This window comes from Bemisia tabaci, chromosome 6 (genome assembly GCF_918797505.1).
Source record: "Bemisia tabaci chromosome 6, PGI_BMITA_v3".
In the NCBI taxonomy this organism is placed as follows: domain Eukaryota; kingdom Metazoa; phylum Arthropoda; class Insecta; order Hemiptera; family Aleyrodidae; genus Bemisia; species Bemisia tabaci.
The window spans coordinates 3,971,503-3,988,118 of NC_092798.1; the positions used below are offsets into that span (position 1 = coordinate 3,971,503).

Genomic DNA, 16,616 nt, shown 5'->3' on the forward strand with positions numbered 1-16,616 from the left:
ATTCAATAGGATTTTTGCTTAAATCAAGAACTAAGCCTCTTAATTTGAGCGGATTTCCTTTTGATTCAAGCAAAAATTTAATTGAATCAAGAGTATGTTTTCTTGTCAATGTTTTCAAGAGTCTGAACTCTGGATCCGATGTGTTTTTTTTCCAGTGAGGGCAAGAAATACTATATTTTAAACTTTTGGCGGGTATGTTTTTCTCCCACAAAAGTGCTGAACACTGCTACTTTTAGCAGCATTTTGACAGTCAAAATACTAGCATGCGTGTTCGATGACAATTTTAAAAATCTTATTTTATTCCCTTGCCCTCACTCGCGGTATTCTTGGAACTCACGCGCTTTTTCCACTAAAGCTGATCTTAAACTGTCAGATAAGACGTTTGCAAAGCAATTTTTGTGGAGTCGCTTGGTAGCACCATGCATGCGTCCACCCTCAAAGAATAGAAATCCGTTGGAAACTCAATTTCTGAAAATTTGGTGGTTACGTTCTTCTTAAAATAATAATAATAAAAATAATAATTTATTGTTTCTTTTGATTTAAAACAAATGATTACAAAGTCAAAGTAAAAATTGTTATAAATCTAATATACATAATTTACTCTAAATATTCATCAATACTATAGAATACTATAGAAAATATCCCGTTTAATTTAAAAGTATGACATTTGAATGTCATGGCCCATGTCTTAATGCATATGTCGGAGGCAAACAGTAAAATCAGGCATTTTGTCAAATGCCTAGGCCAATAGTCAAATATTCCAGCTAAAATTGAAATTCTGATTCTTTTCCTAATTTTAGACAAAATAATTGATTGGCCCCGTAAGAAGAAGTTCTCGGTAAAAATTTGCATCACAAAACAGTATTTTAAACGATTTTTAGCTCCTGAGTAGACACGCGTCTTGAACTTTTCAGCATGTCAGAGAATACAGTATTTTTCAGAATTTCAACATTTAAAAATATGAGAAGCAACTTAAGAGGAAGAGACAAAAAGAGTTTGTAGGTTTGATGAGATATTTTACCACAAATATTGAAAACTCGTGAGCTCTCCGCCATAAATTCACAAAATTTTGTAGACAATCAAAATTTAGCTATCTGCCTATGCATTTGACAAAATGCCTGATTTCACTATTTGCCTGCGACAGGCAAGGTAGATTTACACAGGTATGGACAGAACTAAACAACTGGCCTCTGATTGGCTCTCCAGCGGCCCCTTAACGTCAGCCATTTTGGATGTTTTGATTATTTTGATTTATTATGTTCGGTTTATCGTTTGTCAAAATTTTGTGGGATTTTTTGCACAATTTTGGTTATGCGATATTAATTTTAGCGTTTAAACGCACAAACGTTTGAATGTTAATTTGATTGTAATTTATTAAAAAACGGGCCCCTTAACCTACGTCACGAGGTCATGTGACACGTACTGAGGCTCATGGGAAATTTTCAACTTTTCCATACCTGTGTAAATCTACCTTGTGCGACAGGTATAGATCCTCTAGATTTAAATGCGTGTGATGAGCAAGACAGAATCATACTGCGGTAAAATGGGGGATCATGGGTGAGTTGCTCGATGTATGGAGACGGTTTAATCTGCAGCACCACTGAACCGAGTAAATCTGCCTCACTGTTCTTGAAACTGTTAACAACACCTTGGAATAACCTCCAGGTCAGGAAAATTCGCCATCAGGATGCGAGGTGAACACCGGCAACTCACTGAACCCGCGGAATGAGTCCAAGCCCATACTACACTCAACGTTAGAGAATATACCGGCTTCAAGTACCGTACGTAGTTCGTTTAAAATGTTTGCAATAGTGCTGAAAAATTTACATAAACTTCGTGTTATACACTAGCGAAGACACCATGATAGCGAAACTGAGAGAAACTTTGGTTTCATCACAAACAGGGGAGTCTTATAGTGGTTTGAAACATCTCGCCCGGAGATGAGACGCGGCAGCGCCCTCTGGTGGCTACCAGGCAAGTAATCGTATGATAAGCGAGGGCTTCAGCTGAAAGTAGCTGAAAGCTTCCTCTCTTTCAATGCGACGCTCATTACCGATTTAAATGCATAATCAGTATTGTGAATATTGCACTGGTTATTGGTCGCTGGAAAGATGATGCAATGAATTCTACGTTCAGTTTAAAATATTTTCTTTCGTTTGAAGGAGAACTCTTATGATCCGGAAATACGATTTTATGAATTTTTCTACGATTGATGGTTCTTCATTTTACTTACTCATTTTTTTTACTTTTGTAACTAGTTTTATCTACTTTTTTATGTGGGATTTTTTAATTCGAACAAAAATTGCTTCGTATTCGATGATAGAGGAGAGGTATCGATTAGGGTCGTTGTGGGGCCCATTCTAGCTGAGATTTCTAGTTCAACTCTTCGATTTGTTGCCCTATGAAGGTCTGTATTTTTGAAATGCATCATGATTTGGTCATTTCCAGTATCTTTACAGGTTTTATAGTGGCCTAAACACGCGGGTCTGAGGGCCAATTTTGACGTAAAATGCGGATTTTTTGGCATTCGACTGTCTTGAAAAACGAGCATTTTCCGCCAAAATTGGGCTTCAAACCTATACAAGTAGGCCAGTAATAAATTCAAAAGGAAACCGAAAATGACCAAAGTTTCTTAAAATATGGACTCGAAGTGAGCGCAAAAAATTGTTGAGTTGAAAAAATTCAGGGTGGGCCCAAAAACGATCCATAGAGGTACCCCCCCTCCCCCGCCAATTAACTGTGAACGAATAAGAAAGCTTAATTTGAAGAGACACAAAGAAAAAAATCAGTAAGGTGAAAAAAAAATCTTTCAAATCAAAGAATATTCTTTAGAAAATCGAAACGCGCACATACATTGAATTCACGATGAATGTTTCACTTTCGGGAATAAGTGAGGAATCATCTAGTGGGCGAAAAATGTGAAAGGAAAACAATTGCACGGTCGCTATACAGCGTGGACATCTGGATTCTGTGTCTGTAGCTGCATCGCAATTTCTGTGAGTATCACTTAAGACAGCTTAGTCATTCGATAAAATAGAGGGATTCAGAATGACCTTCTTTTTACCCATTCTGCAACAACGAACACAACAAGTCTTCGTTCGGATCACAACTACTTTGCAATGCAACGGGAGCACACTAAAAAATGTCCGTGTTTGGTATTAATCTATGTTACTCTGCGTTAATTTGTTATAAGATTCTGCACATTCCAAAAACTAACGAAAAAATATCAACCTCGCGTTTCGGTTACCATTGTGTCCTACTTCCCATACTAACACAAAATGTCGATTACTCTTTCTCACAGTGTATGGGTGTGGCTCAATGGGCTTTCCCAGTATTATCACTGACTTGCTTTTCAGTTTCGCGCCGTTGCTGCAGCGGTGCGGTGGCGTTTGCGGACGTGGCGTTTGCGGATTCTAAGAATCGGGTGGCGTTTGCGGATTCTCATATTTTGACGGTGGCGATTGCGGACAGGCGGAACAGGGCCGGTGGACTTTGCGGACCAGAGAATTTCGGCGGTGGCGATTGCGGACGGAGGGGTAGGCACCTACTTATCCTGCCCCCCACCCCTGCGCTGTATATTAAAGAGACAAATTACCGGAGAGGCTCTGGATTCCTTTTCGTGGATGTAGAATGAAAAAAATATTAATATTAAACATTACTATTATATTAGTATAAAAACATATGAGCAGTGAACATACAGTAAATTTTTAAAAAAAGGCATATCAGAAATCGCGAGAAACTGAAAAATCGTCAGTTTCAGTCCATTTTTAGGATGAAAAACATGTTGTAAATTCTAATCCAAAATTACTGAAAGTTAAAAAATTACATACGGAAAATGGAAACACATTTTAATTTTTTGACTTTCAGCAATTTTGGATTAGAATTTATAACATGTTTTTCATCCTAAAAACGGACTGAAACCGACGATTTTTCAGTTTCTCGCGATTTCTGATATGCCTTTTTTTAAAAATTTACTGTATGTTCACTGCTCATATGTTTTTATACTAATATAATAGTAATGTTTAATATTAATATTTTTTTCATTCTACATCCACGAAAAGGAATCCAGAGCCTCTCCGGTAATTTGTCTCTTTAATATACAGCGCAGGGGTGGGGGGCAGGATAAGTAGGTGCCTACCCCTCCGTCCGCAATCGCCACCGCCGAAATTCTCTGGTCCGCAAAGTCCACCGGCCCTGTTCCGCCTGTCCGCAATCGCCACCGTCAAAATATGAGAATCCGCAAACGCCACCCGATTCTTAGAATCCGCAAACGCCACGTCCGCGAACGCCACCGCACCGCTGCAGCAGTATAACAACGCTATCAAGGAGCTTTCAGGATGTTTAGTGTGTCAGTGTCACCGATCGGCCCAGAATTCCAGGAAAACCGCGAATCGCGCCAAAATGGTCGCAACGACCGCGCAGCCTGGTCGGCTACGGCTACAAATTCCCACGGACTCTAATTCCAACTGGATATTCCGCCGAGCTCCATCATCAACCGTCCTCATCGGATGATGTATCTCATCGGTTGACGACCGTCTTCGTCGTAACTCCATCCCGGAGTGAGCTTCGAAGCTCGTAAGAGCCCGTGCTATTCGCGGCTCACTTGCAAGTGAAGTTCCGCACTTTTCTGTAATAGAGCGGGGTGGCCCCTCGGAGCTATCGATTTCCCAGTCCGGTCACCATCTCCGTTCGAATCTCTTTCACACGCAGATCTGGATATTGATCCCCCCCCTCTCCGCCCCCTGCAACCACCATCCGCTTCGCTGAGAGACATAAGCGCGACCGCAAACTATTGTATGCCTTTATGTAACCACGTGTTTTAAAAGTAAAAATAGAATCAAATCTAGAAACGCCTTCATGTTGTTGTTTAGGCAAAACGGACTACGCTGGTGTCGAAATAGTTACAGTTTGGAAAGTCAATGCAGTGCCAAACTTAGAATAAAAAAATCGGAAACGCCTTCAAATCGTCGTTCGTGCGACACACACTACGGGCCGGTGTCGAAATAGTTATAGCACCGCTAGCTAAGCTGAATACTACATATACATTACGCCAGTGATGAATGTAACAGCGTGCTTTAAAAAAGAGTAAAACACCCGGAAACGCCTTCACTTTGTGTTTTCGTGCAACACGCACTGCACAGGTGTCGATAAAGCTATCGCTTGGAGTTTCATCGCACCCGCAAAACGGGTACACGCATTGATGTGAAGTAACTTGATTCTTGACACAATTTACGACGCAAAAAGGATCGAGTCAATAATAGAAAGGTCGGTCATTAAATTAATGACTAATACTGCAAATTTTTATGTTAATTTCGTCACATTTGAAAGTTTAAGGGCTGTTTCGAGAAGAAACTTTCTAGAGGAAATCAGTGGAACCACTTTCAGAACCTTACAGCTTCGTATGAACGGAGTTAAAAATGTTTAAAGTTTCCAAATATAGTCCGACCTCTCGTACTGACTCGATCCACTGAGCGACGACGCAGCAGCGTCAACGTTACAACTAAACTCATCAAATGATAAACAAGGTGATTCGATGGACGCCATATTTTGTGTCAGAACGCCATGCGATATATCGCATCAATTGGTTCCATATTTTCAGCTACTCATCATTTTTCTCCTATTTTGAGATCGCACTTCTATTGTCAGGAGTCTAAAGCACTCACTTACCAATTTTAACAAAGAAATTCAACGTAATAAAGGCGTGGTTTTTTCAGAGAGAAAACATCGCATTCGATACTGATATCGAAACTGCACTCGAATGCGATATTTTCTCTCTGAAAAAACAACGCCTTTATTACGTTGAATTTCTTTGTTAAAATTGGTAAGTGAGTGCTTTAGACTCCTGACAACAGAATTGCGATCTCAAAATAGGAGAAAAATGACGAGTAGCTGAAAATATGGAACCAATTGATGCGATATATCGCATGGCGTTCTGACACAAAATATGGCGTCCATCGAATCACCTTAAGTTATAAAATGTTTGATGAGCCATGGATCATCATGGCTTTTAATTGGTCGACTAGCATGTTCCTTTTCAACCGATCGGCGACGTTTCAAAGTCAAATGACATGAAGGGGCGAAACATAATCCCGACTTCAACAGACAAATTCAAAAAATGAAGAATAAGTACCTCCTCTTTTTCGGTCTCGTCAGGTGAAAGATTCTCCGGGTGATTGAGGCTCTCCCTATCCATATCCATTTGCCACCTCACAACACTTTTCGGCATTCGCGTTCGAACCTCCGAGCTGACTAGTGTGTAGTGCGTATTACTTCCGCTTCCTTATCTTCTTGGTTCTCGCTAGTTTTTTACTACCGTTTTTTTCGTTTTTGAGTTTTTAGTTCCTATGTCTTCCAGCTAGTTTTCTTTTTTCCTCATTTTTCTAGTCAATTTCTTTTGTTATTTTTGTTTATCCTTTTCTAAGTTTTTGTTAATCTATCTCCGTCCCATGTGGTAAGTCCATCTTTTCTAACCTCTGTCTCCCGATGACAGCCTAAAAATGTCTGATCCCCCAGTAGATCCAGGGGACCCCCCTGGTATTAACTCCCAAACCCAAAATGCTTCTGTTTCCGTAAGTGCCGATCCTTTAGTTAATGCTACCGAAAGTAGAAAAACGATTATTCTTAAGAAAATTGATGATTTACTGTATCCTGATAACTCAACTGGCCCCTTTGTTATCTCCTTATCTTATGATGGTTTAGGTAACAAACATGCTACCCTTATAGGTGAAGCCCTTTATAGATGTAATATTGTCGGTATTAAGTCCATCAAAAAGATTAACAAAAGTTTAGTCAATATCGAATTTGTGAAACGCGAATATGCTAACAATCTGGTTTCCAATCACAAAACTATTCTCCCCTATGAAAATGCTAGGGTTTTCATTCCCCTCAATTATATTACTCGTAGATTAGTAATCAATGACGTACATACAGACTTAGGCATTGAATCTATAGGCAACTATCTAAAAGATAAATATGCTAATGTTATCTCAGTTCGACGTATCTTCCGAAGAAATGAGAAAGGTGTTTTAACTCCTACCCCTAAACTCGAACTTCTTTGGGAAGGTACTACCCGCCCTGACTTCTTTTATATCTTCTATTCTCGTTGCAAAGCTACCCCCTATATCTACAACGTTACAACCTGTTCTAACTGTTTAAACTATGGCCATCGTGCTGAATTTAAGGGTATCTTAACTTGTAAAGGTCTTAATCGATGCCCAAACTGCTCAGACCAACATGCTGCGCATGATATTTGCCCTAATACAACCAAATGTCTTCATTGCAAAGGTCCCCACAAAACCTTTGACCCTGCGTGTCCTTCATTACTTGAACAGAAAGCTATTAAAAAAATTATGGCCTTCGAAAATCTTAGCTTTCATGAAGCAACCAAAAAAGTTGAGATGCTGAAAACCGAAAATATCAAACTGACCCTGAATGACAGACTTCTAGCAATCCAGAATAAAATTAAGGCAGGAGAGACCATTTCTATTGATGATATCGATCCCAAGAACTTCCCGGTTCTGAATAATAAATATCTAGTTCTAACCTCAAACAATGACCAAGAACAAACAAGTCCTGATAACTTTCAATATTCTATCGACGACCTTAGAAGACCCTATTCAGAAGTAGTTCTTTCCCCCTCTCCTATAAGAAAGAAAGTTAAGATTTCAGAGGTTAACGATCCAGTAATGCCTTCCGATAGATGGCTTAAAAACTATCAAATCCAATCTTCTTCTACTCAGATCCATAAACCAATCAGTGATCAGAATAAAGGTTTCTGGCCCGTTCCGAATAAAGGAAGCCAAACTATTGTCGCTCAATCACACTTAGGACAACAGCAACTTAAATTGGCTCCTCCCCCTAGTAACAAAAACTCTTCATATTCTAATTCATCTACCATACCTACGAAACAAACCCCTTCCGCTAGATCCCCGGTACAACCTCCTAATACTGGACAAAAACAAGCACCCCAACAACAATACAAACCTTCTTCTTCTACAAAATCAATAACCCCAACCAATCTCCAAACTAAAAAGACAAATCCTTCACAATCCACTATCAATACACCTTCTCCCACTCTTACCCATTCTTCTGAACCTGTCTCCTCACTAGTCCTGATGGATATTGGTAGTGAGACTACTCTATCTCCCTGATCTTCCCACCTAAAACCCAGTTCTGTTTTTAATCCCTTTTTCTTTTTTTCCCTTTCTTTTTAAACCCCCTACTTCCCCTCTTTCCCCTCTAACACTCTCTCCTTATGTCACCTCCAACTTTATCTACTCTTCCCTCAAACTTTCATATCCTGAACTGGAATATGAGATCTTTACTCTCTAATGAAACTGACCTCAAAATTCTTCTTTCTGACTTGAAACCAGACATAGTTTTGTTATCTGAAACCTGGTTAAATAGCTCTTCTCGAGTCAAATTTCCAGGTTACAACATTATAAGAGACGATCGCGACGATGGTTACGGTGGCCTCTTATCACTAATTAAAATCAAATATAAATTTCAACGTCTTTCCTTAGACACTACATCACTATTAAACTCAAGAATAGAAACACAATCCTTCAAACTTATATTTGATAATTCATCTGAATTCTTCTTTTTGAATATGTACATCAATCCCACAAGTAAATTTCTACTGAACAACCTTTTGACCTTCTTTGAATCCAATAACCTGGTTGGCAAACCTCTTTTCTGGGCTGGTGATTGTAATGCAGAACACCCCCTGTGGGGCTACCCTTCTAGTGACCCTAGAGGCGAAGTTCTTGTTAACCTTTCCCATCAATTAGATCTTTTCAATATCAACTCACTTAATCCCCAACCAACAAGAAAAACTGCTCCGGGCCGTAGCCTTAGATTCAATGATTTGGCCTTTATTTCTGAACCACTCAGTAGGAACACTTACTGGAAAGCTCTTCAAACAGGTGGTAGTGATCACCTACCATGCTCCTACTTCTTAAATAAAACAATCTCTTCAGATATCACCTCGATACCTTCCACCTCCCCATTTGCTCTTCCTAAACTAAAAAAGTTACCAAAATTGGAAAACTGGAGTTTGTTTAAATCACACCTTAATCAACTTCTCACCTGTTCCTACTACAGTTATGATAGCTATATCAATATAGTGAAAGAAGCCTACGCCAACAGCGTTAGAGATGAGAGATTACTGAAAACTCCTCATTCCCAGTTTGTCCAACTCCCTCTCTCTTCTTCGACAACCTCTATTCCTCCTAAACCCAAGAAATATAAAAGAATTCCCTGGTGGAATGAGGAATGTCAAATGTTAAAAAATAAACGTGACTTTCTCCTAAGAGATTACCAGAGAAATTGTTCCTTTTCTACTTTTTTAGAATATAAGAAGACCAACGCGGAATTTAAACTCCTGGTTAAAAGTACAAAAAAGAAAAATTGGAGAGAATTCACTGACAAACTTAATCATTTTACTCCTGCTAAAGAAATTTTTGAAAAAGTTAGGATTCTTAATAGATCACTAACCCCGTATCAAGACATTAATTTTGACTGGATTGATGATCTTCATCTAACCCTTACCCCTGATTCTCAGTTCTCTAAACAATGGAACAACTCTTCATCCTTCTCTAACTCATTTGAAAAAATTTCGAAAGAAGAATTCTTTTTGGCAATTAAGAAACTAAAAAAGAAAAATCCTGGTTTAGATGACACCTTGGTTGAATTCATTTCAGAAGCCCCCACCAAAGCCCAAAATATCCTCCTTGACATTTTTAACAATATCCTAATTACCAAAAAGATACCCGATGACTGGAAAAACGTTAAAATCTTCACTAGTTTAAAGAAAGACAAAGATCCTCAATTAGCCTCCTCCTATAGACCGATTGGAATTATCTCTGCTTATAGGAAACTTTTTGAAAGAATAATTCTCAATCGGTTAGAATTCTTTCTAGAAAAAAATCATAAACTCTCTCCTTTCCAATTCGGATTTAGAAAGGGAAAAAATGTATATCATAACCATTTTCAAATTTCCAGCCATGCCTATAAGGCGATCGGTGAAAAAGCTTATATGGCAACTCTTTTTTTGGATATTAAAAATGCCTACAATAACGTTAACTATAATATCCTTTATAAGAAACTCATTTCAATTGGCATTAACCCTGATCTAGCTCGTATTATTTTTAATCTTATTTCAAATAACTCCATTATAGTCTCATATTTCAATAAAACTACGAATCCTCGCCTCCAACCTAAAGGCCTGACCCAAGGTGGTATCCTTAGTCCGTTACTTTACCTTATTTACACCTCTGATTTATTTAGATCCCTCTCTACATCATACATTTCTGAATTTGCTGATGACATATCTATTTATAACATCCATAAGAAATTAGATGTAGCGATGGAGTTACTTAATTCAGACCTTAAGTGTATTAACAATGCACTCTCAGCTCTAGGACTTGACCTTTCTCTCCCTAAAATCCAGGCTATTATTTTTTCTACTAGGAGACTCCCTGATAACCTTTCTTTTAATCTTGATGATTTCTTAATCCCTGTACTTCCCTCGGCCACATATTTAGGCCTCCTATATACTAGAAAAATGAATTGGCTTCCACATATTAATTCTATTAAACTTAAAATTTCTTGTAAATTAAACATCTTGTCATATCTACATGGTTGTTCTTGGGGTATTAACCAGGACGTTTCTCGAAAACTTTTCATGAGTATGATTCGCCCGATTCTTGATTTCGGCCTCCCAATATACTGTAGAAATTTTAATCTTATTGAAAGAACTAATATACTCCAAAATTCTTGCCTACGTAAAACTTTAAGTGTTCTTAGATCAACTCCTACCAATAATCTAAACGCTGAGTCAGCTATTCCCCCTATCCTTAATAGATTTAATTTCCTAACAGATAAACTTCTAATCAGAGCAATGAGCATTAAACACAGCCCCATTATAAGGAATATAAAGATGCTTGAGAGATCAATTATGAATAGTAACTATTGGGTTAATAAACAACACCCACTTTTTCTTAACAGATGGATTCTGAGAAATCCTTTACTTCCCAAAATCTTAAAAAGCGATTTGCCGTGCTCGCTTATGAGAGATCCTGTTTTCCAATTTTTCCAACCTAATACCATCTTCTTAGACATTCCTAAAAAAAAACTATCTGATCACATTTCAATCCAAATGAACTTTAACGAATTAATGAGATTAAAATTTAGGAACTTTACCCAGTATTATACTGATGGCGCCAAGACGGCTGAATACACCACGTCAGCCTTTCTCTCTAATGAATTCTATAAAGTCTATTCTCTATCGGAATATAATTCTATATTTGAAGCCGAAACGTGGGCTATTCTCCAAGCTGTTGAACACAGTATTAGCCTTAATCTTTCCAATGTTGCAATTTGTACAGACTCTCATAGCGTATTAGTTAACCTGATTAATCAACAACCGGACCTCCACCCCCTCATTGAAGAAACTAAAGAAATCTTGTTTAGATACCGAGAAAGGAATATTTGGCTGATCTGGATTCCTAGTCACTCAGGAATATTAGGTAACGAAAGAGTTGATCAATTGACTAAATCTATTCATTTAGCTCAGCCAATTGATAATAAAATCTTTTTTAAACAATTGTTCCCCCTTATCTCCCAACAAAACTTTAACGATTGGAACTCTGATTGGATAGCTTGTACGTGGAAAGGCCAAAGACTAAAATCTCTTCTCCCTACTCTCTCTCGTAAACCTTGGTTTTATAGACTTGACTGGAAACGCTCCCTTATCACGAATCTAATTAGACTTAGAATTGGTCATGGCCTGTACCCCACTCACTTGTTTAGAATTAACTTAACAACCTCTAATTTGTGTGAATGTGGTTCCATTGGAAACCTAGAACATATCCTTTTCCAATGTGATAAACTTAAAAATAGAAATACCCTTTTTTCTGAACTTATAAATAAATTTGAAATCTTCCCACCCTATTCAACCCTATATCTTCTTTCGGTCGGCGACCTCAATACCCTCAAATCCATAGCCCTTTTTCTAGATAAAAATGATATCCACCTCTAATCTACCAAATCTTCATTCTTACACTAATAATTTCCCTATATTTTTTTTTCACTTCCACCAACCGTCTTACCCTCTGTTTTATTCAATCTACCTTTTGTCCAAACAAATCATTCTCTCTAACACATTCAATCCCTACCGTATGTTCACTTTGTTTGTTTTCCATTACCCAGTCTCTGGTCATAGGAAGTCGCTCTGCCGGGTATCAGAGCGTGAAAATGGTGAAGGGTTCTCACCCTCTCTCTACTCAACTCCTCTTTTTTATCAATCCCTCACCTTTTTCCATGTTTTTAGATTTTTCTTTTTACACCTCTAAAGTCGGTAACTAGTCACCTGTAACCTTCTCTCTACACTATCACACTAGTCTAAAGTTGGCTGCAGGTGCTTAGACACAAAGCCATAAAACGACAGAAAAAAAAAAAAAAAAAAACACTTTTCGGAGGAATGCCGCACATTTGCCGCTTCGATATTATAAAATTTCGCTTTAATATCTCATGAAGAAAAGCTTCGTCTTAAACCTTTTAATCCTAATTAACTGCAGGACCTTCATGTACGAACCAAGAAAATTCAATTTGCTGGAAAGATGGTAATTTTTTTTAAAATTTCAATTTGGTTTCCCTATTCTAGGATGCAAAACAAAAAGAGTCAGATCAAGTCAGTGCACCAGAAACCAAGTGCACACTTGGCTCCCTCGTAGATTTCCTATTCTGCCGTGCTAAAAAAGAATACCGTGTTCAGACGTTGCCAAGTTTCCTTTGATAAAGTACGAATTTATTCGGAAATATTTAATTATTTTGTCTCCCAATTTTCGGACAGTTATGTCCGTAATTTAATCTAAAATACCCGAAAATCTCAAGGAAAAATGAACATAACTTTCCTCAAAGATACACGTTGCATACAGGAGAAGTTGGCAACTTTTGAATGTTCATACGGCGTTCTTCCTTAGCACGGCAGTATTGATTATATCAATTCAAAGAAAGGAACAAACTGCACAGTGATGCTCATGGAGCTCTTCTACGGAAGTAACTGCACTTATTTGCCAAAAAACTTATTTCCTTTCTGTTAAACTCAATCCAACTGACCCACTGGCCACGTGAACGGACATTCACAACTTCACAGCTTTTAGTTCCGAGGTCGAGTCCAGTTCCGACTACCACAATATAAAGACGCGGGGAGACTAACCTATGCTGACAGCATGCGTTTCATCCTGGCACCGCGCTGTGTGAAAACGACCCATCATTCCTCCTTTTTTTCTTGCGTCTTCTTCAGCCGGCTAATCCTTTCATTCCGTCAAAGAACGGATAAAAAGCGGCCGACACACGGTGCAGGAAAAGCCTACCGCCATTGTTGCCACTTGAAATGACACTGGTTTATAAAACTTCCGTTTTACCGATGAGAGCAGAAAATTAAAAAAAACAAGGATTTGAGAACATTGACCTACTGGCTGATTATTGAATTCCACAGATAAAGCGATAAACAAAGAAGACATAGAGAGTATGGAGCAATTCTATTGGTTAAAATGAGTGGTTTCTACAGACTGAGGGAGAAAATGATGGACTGATTTTAGGGTCTCTCGTATGGGTTACCATTAGTTAGTACTTCACCTACTTCCTTTGCCCATTGCAACCACGAGCTTCCACCGATAAGATCCCTACACATCCCTTTTGTCTTCTTTGTCTATAACTTTCAATTCTCCGCCCGCTGAAAACATTAGTACGGACAATTTTATCGAATGAATCCTCCTTTTTCTGAAAAATTGTCAATTATCACCTAAGAGACTTATAAAAATTGTTTGGATGATTAAAAATCGACGAATTTCACATTCGACGACATGGAAAGGGCCTTGAATTCATTTCATGTTGAAGGAGGCATTAGTATGTGCTGCTCGCTACTTAATTCCACAAAGAATACATTGCACTGAAATTTCGCGCGTCGACGTCCAGTTACGTCTCAAAACTCGTTCACGGGAATGGTTGACTTGGAGGAACAGAACTGATAGTTTAAGAGAACTTCACAAGCATCTGTGCCGTTGATTTTTTTTTATGAATTGAAATCAATAATAGGACATCTGGGAGGGGCGACTGAACTCTTGCTTCCTTTCTCTGAAACGATCTGGCTGGTTTTAAATTCAGAAGAAGGGAACCAATATTTAGAAACTAAGATAAAATATTGATTCTTACAGAAAACTTTACTTGTGGTCGGAAAAAAACATAACTCCAGCACTTCATTAGAATGGACCGTGTTAAGCAGAAAAGAACCAAGTCACATCAGCCACAGCCAAATTAATTGGGCAATTTAATTTTTTACATGAAAACGATTATGCAGATTTTTGTGCAATTTTCACTGAATTTTCTGCATAGCAAGAAGCCAATTCATTAAAATTTTCAAAGGAATCCGCACAAACGTTCTATTGTAGAAAATTCAATTGCCCAGTTAAATTCGGCAATAGCTGAGGTGGTTTGGTTCCTTTCTGCTGAACGCGGTCCAAATTCAAATTGGTCAAAAAAAAACTATTTTTCAAGAAAAGAATAATAAATTCTACAACAAGAGGACACCTCATAATCCGAATGACTTGACAAGTGTGGAGAAGGGCGCAATTAGAGGTGCGCGAAAAGCCGCGGATGAAAATAGAATGGCGCATGGCGCACATAACGCCGCTCCGCTGACATAAGGGCGTAACTCAATTTCCTCACGAGCCCTGTTTTACGTATAAATCCATGCTTCCTGGGGCTCGTGCAGAAATCGAGGTACGGCCTTACGCCAAAGGAACAGCGAAACCGCAACGGGAGACATGGAGGGTGGGGGAGGAGGGGAAGAGGTGGCACGGTAGAAATGTGTAATGAAGCGACAAAGCGCTCACTGCAATGTGCATCCAGCATCTCCAAGGTACGTCCACACTGTGACGCGTATTCTGCCGTGCTATGAAAGAACGCCGTATGAGCCCTCCGACGTTGCCAAGTTTTCTTCGATAAAAACTGAAATTCCTGGGGAAATTGTGCAAATTTTAGGTTTCGAACGAGCGCATATTGCATCTATTAAACTTGATACGGGAGAGATTAAGTTACGCCAAGTAGACGCATAAATTACAGTTTTATTTACCCACATGCATTTTCGGCCCATAGGACCATCTTCAGTGGTATACATAGGGATCACAGACTACAAGCAAATACATGCAAAATCTAAGGCATGCGATTGAGAATTAAAAAATACGGGTGCTAACTACATTATAGCATACAGGTAGAAAGGTAAATAAAGTAAAATAATTTACAGTTTAGGGGAAACCAAGAATATATTAACCAGAATATTTTTCTCCAAAATTTTCAGACGATTCCGTACGCAATTTAATCTTAAATATCTACGAATTTCAGGAAAAAATGTTCATGAATGTTGTCAAAAGTACATGTTGTATCAAGGGAAATTCGGCAACTCTCGAATGTTCATACGTTGTTCTCCCTTAGCACGGTAGTATTGCGCTACCCTCCGGAGCGAAAACCGCGTGTGTCCATAGAGGATCTCATTGCAGTTACGTGGTTATTGACAGGCAGTGCCGTTGTCTCAGCAGGGATGCGAGCGGCGGGAACCCGGGAAATTCTTGGTTCCGCGGACGGGAGAATGTACCGAGATGGAATTAGTTTCCCTTTTCCTGCATATTTTCCGAATGCGAGTGTCCGCCGGAGTCAAAACCCCAGGAGGAAAATTCAACTCGAGCCTCGAGCAAGGTATTTTCCTGTGTGTGTGTGACCGTGCGCTGGTTGTGAATGTCGCGTATCGATGGTGAAAGTCGAAAAAATATGTATTTCGATCCTAGACTGTGCACTGATTGTGAGCCAGATACACTGAATGCTGAATTCGTCACATTTCGGCTAAAGTATCACAAGCGCCACAAGACGTTTCAAAATTTCCGCCGCCGTTTAACTTTTTTACAGAGAATTTATTCAACAAAGCTGTCCAAAAATGTGGAGAATAAATGCTGCAAAGAATTTTCTTTATACTGCCGATAAAATTCAGTGAAATGTCCAAACAGATTCAACCAAAAATGTTTCTATGAAAAAGTAGAATGACGGCGAAAATTTTGAAATTTTTCATGGCGCTTGTGATTCTCAGGCCGGAAGGTGACAAACTGTTTTGACAGTTGCAAAAATTCTAAAAATTACATGGAGATACAGAAAAACCTCTATTTTACGAACCCGATGAGTTCAGCAGATACTAATTGGGTGAAACTCAACTGCACGCCGTGTTCATAGTCGTTCCTTGTACTTAACAGCCTCCTTTCTTAGGAGGCCCCGTAGGGTTTACATGGTTCTTGAGGGAGGTTCAAAAAGATCCTTGACATAGCCTCACTGAAGGGACAATTTTAACGGATATTGAATAAAATTCATCCGTCCAACTGTGGAAATGAACCCGAGGGATTTGCCAAAGCAATAAATACCATCATTTTCTTAAACTTTAAGGACCTATACCTTAATACTTGCAAAACGCCCAAAATTTATTCTTACATAATTTGTAAATTTTGTAGTGGCAAATCATTAAATCCCTTGCTATTTTTTTTAAAAGCTATACTCTTGAATCTTTGATTCCT

At 38.7% G+C, this 16,616-nt stretch overlaps 1 protein-coding gene across 8 annotated transcripts in view; it reads right to left on the reverse strand.

Annotated features, from left to right (window-relative positions):
* Window positions 1-16,616, reverse strand: part of LOC109040476 (WD repeat-containing protein 47) — a 287,658-nt gene that overhangs the window by 85,988 nt on the left and 185,054 nt on the right. Inside the window, exon 1 of one of the 8 annotated variants that reach the window (XM_072301260.1) lies at window positions 6,131-6,217. The exons of the other annotated variants lie outside the window; for them this stretch is intronic. Within the exon in view, the coding sequence (XP_072157361.1) occupies window positions 6,131-6,199 (69 nt within the window). The 5' untranslated portion in view covers window positions 6,200-6,217. Of the gene's footprint in view, window positions 1-6,130; window positions 6,218-16,616 lie in introns of those variants that run through there. 8 annotated transcript variants of the gene reach the window in all.